Below are 8,885 nucleotides of genomic sequence, written 5' to 3'. Positions count from 1 at the left end.
CATGACCTGCAGCAGCACCGCTGGCTGCTGAGTAGGCCCACTTTTCCGGCCGCTGCAGGAGACGAGCCGCCAGGCGTCGCGGGTCCCTCCCGGCCCCACATGTCATCCGACCAACGAACCCCACGCGCGCTGTCGTCGTTCACGCTCCGGACCGGTTTGCCGGTTGGCGCCTTTGCCGCTGCCGGAGGCACGAACCACGCCGCCCCCGGCCCCACTCCACGCCGCATGGGACCCACCGAGCCCCTACCCAAAGGCCAAAGCAAAGGTTTCGATTCCCTCTCTCCCTCACGCCGTCACGCGGGGCACCTGGTCCGTGGGCCCGAACAGCCTGCTCGGCCCCGCGTGTCAGGGACGGTCGGACGGAGACGCGGCTCCTGGGCACGGTTATACCGGACACGGGCCGGCGCGGCCCGCGGGAAGGCCCAGATAAAAATAAAAGAGCAGCGGAGCGGAGCATGCTCTTCCTCCAGTGCCAGCAGCCTCGCGTCCCGTCCCCGTCCGCGTCGGCGCCGCCTTTCCGTCCCCGCGTCAGCGTCGCGGCTCCACTGAGCGTGCGCGTCACCGGCGGGAGGCGAGCGCAGGCGGTGGTGGCGATGGCGTCCGCCGACGCGCGCTTGGCGGGGATCGCCTCCTCCATCCGCGTCATCCCCGACTTCCCCAAGCCAGGTGGGTTGGTTCAACCCCCCGCTTCCGTACCCTACCTAACCCCTCTCTCTTCCTGCTGGATCGCTCGCGTGGGTGGATGGGTTGCTGGATGAGTGCTGAGTCGATTTGATCCGTCAGCTTCGTATTCGGGATTTCGGAGTTTGCTTTAACTATACTGCGTAAACTCGACTGTTTAGGCTGAAAAACACTGTTCCGGCTGAAATACGGTGAGAACATCGTTCCGGCTGAAAAAAAAAAAGCCGAACGCCGGCTTTTGGTCAGCCGAACGGGGTATATATTTTTACTGAAACCGTAGGAATATAGAGTAGCACTTTCCTTGGGATTAAATAATAAAATAAACTGCATAAAACTCGCGTCAATGCATACATTACTAGTAAAACTAGAGTAGAGTAGCACTTTCTTGGGGTTTATTTGCCTTCGCGTGCAAAGCGCGTGCTGCTCTACTCCCGCCTCAGATTCTTGCACACTGGGGACTCGATTACAAACATCTCCCATGCCCTGTCACAATCTAGATTTCTCTGTGTGTGAATAGTTACGGTGCCTGTTCGTGTCCTGATCGATTATATGCTGCTTCATTTCTGTGTAGGGATCATGTTCCAGGACATCACGACGTTGCTACTCGACCCCAAGGCGTTCCGTGACACCATCGACCTCTTTGTTGAGAGGTACAAGGACCAAAGGATCACTGTAGTTGCTGGTAATGTATTACAAAGTCATTCATTTCTGGACACTGACTATACGAGCTTTCAATACAAAACTTCAGAATTGTATAAGCAACGAAATGGGTGGCCTTGTATGTTCTGTGGTTCTCATTTTCTCGTATTTGGTGCCATGTTAAAACAGGTGTTGAAGCTAGAGGGTTCATTTTCGGTCCTCCTATCGCTTTAGCCATCGGTGCAAAATTTGTACCTTTGAGAAAGCCAAAGAAGTTGCCAGGTCTGCATATCCATCATTAACTTAGTATCTCTGTTGTTGTACTGTAGCTCTGTTGTTGTTGTTGTACCATTACGTCTGTGCTCGTGATGGTTGAAATAGCTAACACTCTTTCATCTATCTACTAGGCGAGGTGATCTCCGAAGAGTATTCTTTGGAATACGGAACTGACAAGATAGAAATGCATGTTGGAGCTGTACAGGCCAACGATCGGGCTCTTGTAGTCGATGATCTTATTGCCACTGGTGGGACACTCTGTGCAGCTGTCAAACTTATTGGTGAGCTCATCTTGTGTTGTATTTTTTTACTGTGTATACAATGTCCTACCATAGTTATCTAAATCTTTTTTATCATAAAAAATCATTTTAAACGATGTTTTAATTTTTCTGAAGTTACATATTTATAAATTCATGGTGACAGTTCCCTTCTCTCACAGTTCTAGCTTTTAGTAAACATTGCACTGAATCTTCTTTTTTCAAATTCTTATCTGAGATTAAAAAAGTCTTAGCACGGATACTTAGATACTTTGGAACAAGAAATCTAAACGATTTTTTATGAGCTTTAATTTGTTGTTACAGGGGAGGAGCTTCTCTGAAGCTAGGCTGGCCAGCCTCCTCTCTCTCCACCCACCCACCCCTAATCCCAAAAGCTGTTGAAGGATATGCTTAGTGTCACTACTTAAATCTTAATTATACACTGACACAACCATCTTAATTTAAGTCCTGCCCCACCTCATTTCTTTGGCAACCTCTGCCGCTGTATATGCCTTTCAAGGAATTGCACTTTCTGGCATTCTTAGTATCATTTGACATCGCTTTCCTGCAATTTGTTGTATGCTAATTTATTTATTTCATTCGTATCCCTTTTCCTTTCCAGAACGTGTTGGAGCAAAGGTTGTTGAGTGTGCTTGTGTCATTGAATTGCCAGAACTGAAGGTATATTCTGCTTTGATGCATCAATTTCCCTGGTCGGCTGTAGATAAATATTATGCATATACCACTGTGTAGTTTGTTCATGCTCTTATTGGGAGTTTCTTTTGGATCCAAATAGACCCCTGAGTCCCTGACAACTTTGTTTTTGTAAATTTTCAGTGAGTAGGAAAGGGTAAAAAGCAGCTAATATAATTTTTCACGTACCATAATGGCACTACCATCTTAGACGCAGGAATTCCTGCACTCTAAACAATCATTCTAATCTACTAGGAAAAATCTAACACTACTTATCATGAGAATTATGTTGTGTACTATTCTAACTACAACATGTATTCAGGGCCGAGACAAACTTGGGGACAGGCCAATTTTTGTCCTTGTGGAAGCAGACGCTTGAGCGGAACTTGGGACTTCTCAGAGAGTTAGAGTTGGCGCTGTTGATGCTCCCTCTCTGGAAACAACAAAGTTCCCATGTTACCATGTTAGCTATTTTCTGGCTGACGTGTAATAAAGTTTTATTCCAAATTGTGATCCCCTGAATGATTTGTCAATGTAGACATGATTGCTGGTCCTTGTAAACTGTGGCTTATGTTTTGTCAAAACAGTGCTAATTATTCACATCAATTAAGGATAATCCTGATTGGAGCTTGTTGTTTGTTCTAGTAATGTTACTTTCTTGTTTTGTCAGCGCAACTGTTGATGAAATAAAGTTGCCATCATAATAATTGAATAATGGCTGGTGTATGGAGATGGGCTTCTGAATTGATTTTGGGAGATCATGCTGCTGGTGGCAAGCTAAGGGCCCTGGTGGTCACGGGCTCTAAAAGTCTAAATCAGTATTTTTCCTGGTGAACATGAACGCTGTTTTCCCAGACTGTTGATTGTTATGCAGTTTGATACACATACTCCATATGCCTTTTGCAATTTCCTTTATCTCAACTGGCATTTAGCATGGTGTCTTGAGTCTTGACTCTTGATTATACCAGTTTGTAGCTTGAACCTTTTTGGAATCCCTCAGACAGAATTGACCACATAAAGATAATTAGTTGCATAACTGAGAAGGATTTTGAATCTTCACTAACTATATTTACTTCAAGCATTTTATTCTAGGCAATGCATATGCTTTCATGGCACTGAAATATTTGGCCGACTTTTGCTGTCCTACCTATTCATCATTGCTACAACTGAGTGTTCTGCCTATATCTGTATTAAGGTGTCCTTGGTGGACTCTGCTAATAGCTTTGTGACCTGAAATAGGTCTATTAGTTTGTATGCTTTATAAAAAGTATCATTATTCCCGTAAGTAAACCCTAGAGTACTGCATTCCTTTTAGAGAACAATGCTATCTGCCTACCAGCTTTTAGTTTGTAAATTAATGATGCTTTTGCCGGAGTCATATTTGACATGAATATTGTTATGGATTCAGGAAATGTTTCCTCAATCATCTATTATCTTTTTGTTTGACTATGAACTCTACTTGTGTGATCTTTGACTTTTAGTTTGTTCCATTATCTTTTGATAGTCAATCTGTTTACTTTGACTTCTATGCCTTGCATTAGCTGATTGTGCTCGTTCTAAGTAGGTCTTTTCTGTGTATTTATGATCAGTGGTGTGAGTGATCTGTTTTTTTTATTAGGTTGATCAAGTATTGATATTTCTTTGTTTTATGGTTCTGAGTGCCTATCCATCCCTGTGAAATCTCTCTCCATGTATGTTCCCATTTTCATTTGTGTTTCTACAGGTAACCAAAATGGTGTCATTTTGATGAAACTATGCAGAAGTTCTCACTTTTTACTCTCTGAGCATCAGTTAAGATATAGAGGAATCTTTTTGGGATATCTTCTTTTATGTCATTTTAATGAGAAGACCAGCTGAACCTATAGGAGTATGGTAGATTTTTAACTGCATGTTCCATTCTTTCATGTAGTTGACTTCACTTGCTGTGTGACTAGTTATGCTCGTGGTTTTCATGAACTAATGTGATTTTGTTCTGGTTCCTGCAATTTACATGTGAGGTGCATGTTTCTTGCCCCTGCAATTTGCATCTATTTTTTCCTCTCTCAATTAGGAAGAAGGTAAATACAAAAGAAAAACACAGTTCTAACACAACGCTACACACATCGTTTTTTACAAAATATAAGACACACCAATGTTAGTGATACATTCTTGCCCAAATTACCAATGCGCTTTCTTTTTTTCTCCCTAAAGTTACAAAGTTTAAGTCACAGGAAAAGTCTGTGCGTTACTAGTTTAGTTTACACTGTAGAGCTATTACTGGTTACCTTCACATGATTTGTGCTCGGTGCCATTGTTTTTTTCTGTTAGCTCTAGAAGATACAAAACGTTATAGGACTTGGCCTCTGAGTATGATAACATATTAGCGATTGTGTAAGTCAATAGGTACAATCAAAGCTAAAAACAATTCCACATTAATGTTCTCAATGAATGTGACATAAATCTTAGTTCGCTCAGTAATGTATCAAGTGAATTAGAATACAGGAGATGGTGATCGTTTAATAGTCAAGTTACTAGTTCCTTCGTTTATTTGCTATAGAATTCACTGCAGTCCTTTCTATATTTGCTTGTTTCATAGTTTCCCAAACCTACCTCGCCATTGTATCTTATATTTTGAAGTATAAATAATGTGTGATGAGAAAAACAAAAAAAAAATGTTTGAAATATCATAGCTCGATATAGTTATTCCGTGAAAGCAAACGTACTCATCATAAAATGCAGCTGTTCTTCAGGAAAGCAGAGCAGAGCAAGGCTATCGGCTGTCATAATTTATTGGTGCCAGTTTGTGCGATTAGTTTATAGGTTATGAACAAAATATCTTTTATGATCTCCAAAGGAGTGAGGCCACAAGCAATTTGGCCTTCCCATGCTTTGAAGTTGAACTTTGCGAAGTCAGAAAATAAACTGAAGTGCTTAATAGGCAATGATCATATATTATGTCCTTCGTTTCTATGCTATTATTGATATGTTGTTGGTTGTTTAGGTATTGTATAATGCATACCCGTGCAGTTTGCCGTATAACATTGCAGGCATCCCTTCTTTCGTACAGCTAAAGGGTAAGAATCATGGCCATAAACAAACTTCATCTTGTTCCCTTGGAATCATTTTCCTTCCCAGCATCTTAGCTGTTGCTGTTTGATAAGGAGAGGCAAGAAGTCCCTTTTGAGGACATGCCAGAAGTACAGTTGATTTGTACACCATGGTGGATCTGAGTCATGTGCAGCTCTTAATTGCTAGATGGATGCAGATCACTTGCTGTTGATGAGGATATCAGCAGCGCATCTCCAGCAGAATCAGATTTGTCGGGCATTGCGGAAACCTGACACCTTATGTGGAAACCTACATTGTGGCCTCCATTTTATTTTCGAACACAATTGTGGCCTCCATTTTGATGATGCACATGCTCTTCGATTCACAAAATGTGCCATAATCTGAATTTTAGAATCTGAATGAGTTTTCTGAAGGCCTTTGGTAATATTGCTGCAGCTGGTGCCCTGTTTAACCTTTACAAAGGTGGCATTCTATACAGCATCTTTGCATTTGTTCAGTATTTTTCACCTGTATACTGATGTGGTCTAGATTTCATTTAGAACTGCATGGAATGAGACTCTAGCAGCCTAGATAGGCACATACTTATTGCTATGTAAATCTAGTTCAGAAAATTTTCACTGGATTGGCTCTTTGTTTCAAATATAGCCTTGATCTAGAGTACCCCCCCCCCCCCCCCCCCCCCCCCCCCCCCCCCCTGCCCCTGCAAGGAGAAAATGATTGAGGCTTTGCGAGTTCCGCAGAAGAACGTCGGTACATTCTACATTGAAGAATGTACCACCGTTCCTGTATAATCAGCAGAGGAGTTAGCATATCTCCTTCAGTTTGTAAAGAATGTTCAGATTCCCTCCACCATGTTCGTGCAAGCCTCTCTTTGCATATCCTGTTTTCTTTATTCCATCTCCCCCAACCAGCATCACTCTTTTATTATATTTTATCTTTTCATGAGGTAAACCCTGTCCCTATTCAGAGATCATAGACTTCTTGTCACAGCCCTTGATGAGCCAATGATTAGTGAAGTGTCCCCAATCATTGAACCTCCTTCACAGAAGACAGGCCACGGCACTGTAATCTTGGATAAGTCACTGTCCTGTCTACCAGCTAGCAGTTGAAGTTTTCTGATCTTGTAATTAACCTTCAAATTCCCCAGGACATACCTCACCTTGGTTGATTCTAGTCCTTAACTTGTGGCCATAAACTACTTCATCCCAACCGTGGACCGCCATTTCTTTAATCATAGTCACATTTTTTAAATTTGAAGATTATGCTCCTGCCTCCAGCAACATTTTTGAATTCTGGTTCCTGAACAGTATAAAAGCACCTGCACTTGTGCAATAGTCTTCATCAAGCAAGCGAGCATCTCAGACATCAACACCTACACACTACACAACCACCTCTGACCTCTGGGCCTCATTGCACATCACAATGGAGGCTGGAGGGCTGATCACCGAGGTCGGTTGGACCGAGTTCGACTTCCTGTCGCACGGCGAGGAGTCGGAGGTGATGGCGCAGCTGCTCGGTGCCTTCCCCTCCCATGGCGAGGAAGGTCAGCATGACCTGCCTTGGCCTGATCAAGCTTCCAATGCATACAGTGGCAGTATCCCACCTGCATGTGAGGGCTACTATTTTTTTAGTAACTCAAATGAGGCCCTTGGGATCAGCTCCTGCACTGCACCAGCGGATGCCCTGGGCTCAGTGCAGGAGGAGCATGGTGCAGCTGAGTTTCTGAATGTGGCTGCAAACCATTCCTTCAACTGTTATGGGAATGGTGATCCGAGCTGTCAGGATCTGGATGATCCGAGCATCAGTATGCTTGGCTCAGTAAGTGCCACGACAAACAAGAGCAAGAGGAAGCACATGGCAGAAGAGCACGATGGCCACACCCAAACAAGAGTAAGTCTTGGTGATCAGCTTCCTTTTGACCAGTGATGTTCTTCATATCATATCATCGATAGCTGAGCGCTCCGATTTCTAATGCAAATGCTGGTTGTTTGAAATCGTGTAAATGCAGGGGCGGAAATGCGCGCGGAATGTTGGTGAAACTAAGCGAGCCAAGAACGCCAAGAAGAGTGGAGACGAAGACTCCAGCATGGCCATCCCAAATGGAAGCCCGACGAGCTGCTGCACCTCTGACAGCGATTCGAATGCCTCTCTGGAGTCTGCAGACACCGATGCTCGTCGCCCCAAAGGCAAGGGCCGGGCAGGCCGTGGCGCGACGACTGAACCCCAGAGCATCTATGCAAGGGTACTTACTCCATATGATCATCCTCCTGTTCTGTTGATGAAATGATGACGATGTATCGATCGCTCCTATTTGTAACTGAACCTGACATGGACCATTGCTGCTCTTTTCTTTGGGTTTGCAGAAGAGGAGGGAAAGGATCAACGAGAGGCTGAAGATCCTGCAGAACCTGGTGCCCAACGGGACCAAGGTGGACATCAGCACCATGCTTGAGGACGCAGTCCACTACGTCAAGTTCCTGCAGCTCCAGATCAGGGTGAGAGGATCTGCGTGCAGAATCTGATTCCATCTCATCTCAGTGCCGCGTCGTCAACTCATCCCGCTAACAGCTACATGTTCTTATGATCCTGCAGCTCCTGAGCTCTGACGACACGTGGATGTATGCGCCCATCGCGTACAACGGGATGAACATCGGGATCGATCTCAACATGGACAGATGATCCATCGCAGCCTCTCTTACCTGACTGACACTCATCAATGTGCTTGCTTGTTGCAGTCATCAGTCTGCAAGTTTTTTTTACACAGCGTGGTTCGTCAGCAGTCGCTTTGGGATGGATCATACTGGATAGATACACAAGTTGTAGCACGCCCAGTTGCCTGCTGCGACACTTACATCAAGAACCGTTTTTTTTTGTTTTGTTTTGTTTTAGTCCCAAAATTGGACGGGACGTTTTCTTTTCTTTTCTTTTCAAGAAGAAAAGACACCTTTTGACAAGACTCTGAGACTTGTACAAGTTTGAAATTGTTCTCTTGGGAGCGGAGACAACACTTTTTGTGATCGACGCTTTGCTCAAATCTCTCCTCTTCGTGCAGCCTGCGGTTTTAAACGTTTTAATTAACTTAACACGAGATTCAGTTTGATTTTCTATCCAAAATTTCCATCCAATTTATCAACAATTTGTAGGCCATGAGCCCATGAATCATCATGATGGTACATGGGCCAGGACCAAACAAATTAAGTATCGTATCATCACGGCTTATTCAGACCATCCCAGCTTTAGATGGGCCCAAAACAAAGTACAACAAATGTTTCGCACACGCACCGACGCACG

General features: G+C 44.0%; 2 protein-coding genes across 2 annotated transcripts; both read left to right on the top strand.

The window, feature by feature from the left end:
• The first annotated feature begins 413 nt into the window (after positions 1–413).
• Positions 414–3,176, top strand: LOC136530877 (adenine phosphoribosyltransferase 1). Its single transcript, XM_066523587.1, has 6 exons — positions 414–666; positions 1,253–1,363; positions 1,510–1,602; positions 1,728–1,877; positions 2,476–2,534; positions 2,869–3,176. The coding sequence occupies exons 1-6, from the start codon at positions 456–458 to the stop codon at positions 2,923–2,925; spliced, it is 681 nt and encodes a 226-aa protein (XP_066379684.1). The 5' UTR covers positions 414–455; the 3' UTR covers positions 2,926–3,176.
• A 3,603-nt stretch (positions 3,177–6,779) lies between these two features.
• LOC136530875 (transcription factor bHLH139-like) lies at positions 6,780–8,356 on the top strand. Its single transcript, XM_066523584.1, has 4 exons — positions 6,780–7,484; positions 7,603–7,836; positions 7,958–8,089; positions 8,187–8,356. The coding sequence occupies exons 1-4, from the start codon at positions 7,017–7,019 to the stop codon at positions 8,271–8,273; spliced, it is 921 nt and encodes a 306-aa protein (XP_066379681.1). The 5' UTR covers positions 6,780–7,016; the 3' UTR covers positions 8,274–8,356.
• The last annotated feature ends 529 nt before the right edge of the window (positions 8,357–8,885 follow it).

The sequence above is a fragment of the Miscanthus floridulus genome, unplaced genomic scaffold (genome assembly GCF_019320115.1).
Source record: "Miscanthus floridulus cultivar M001 unplaced genomic scaffold, ASM1932011v1 fs_225_1_2, whole genome shotgun sequence".
In the NCBI taxonomy this organism is placed as follows: domain Eukaryota; kingdom Viridiplantae; phylum Streptophyta; class Magnoliopsida; order Poales; family Poaceae; genus Miscanthus; species Miscanthus floridulus.
The sequence above is the reverse complement of the archived record's forward strand: the minus strand, read 5'-3'. Positions and strand labels throughout refer to the sequence as shown.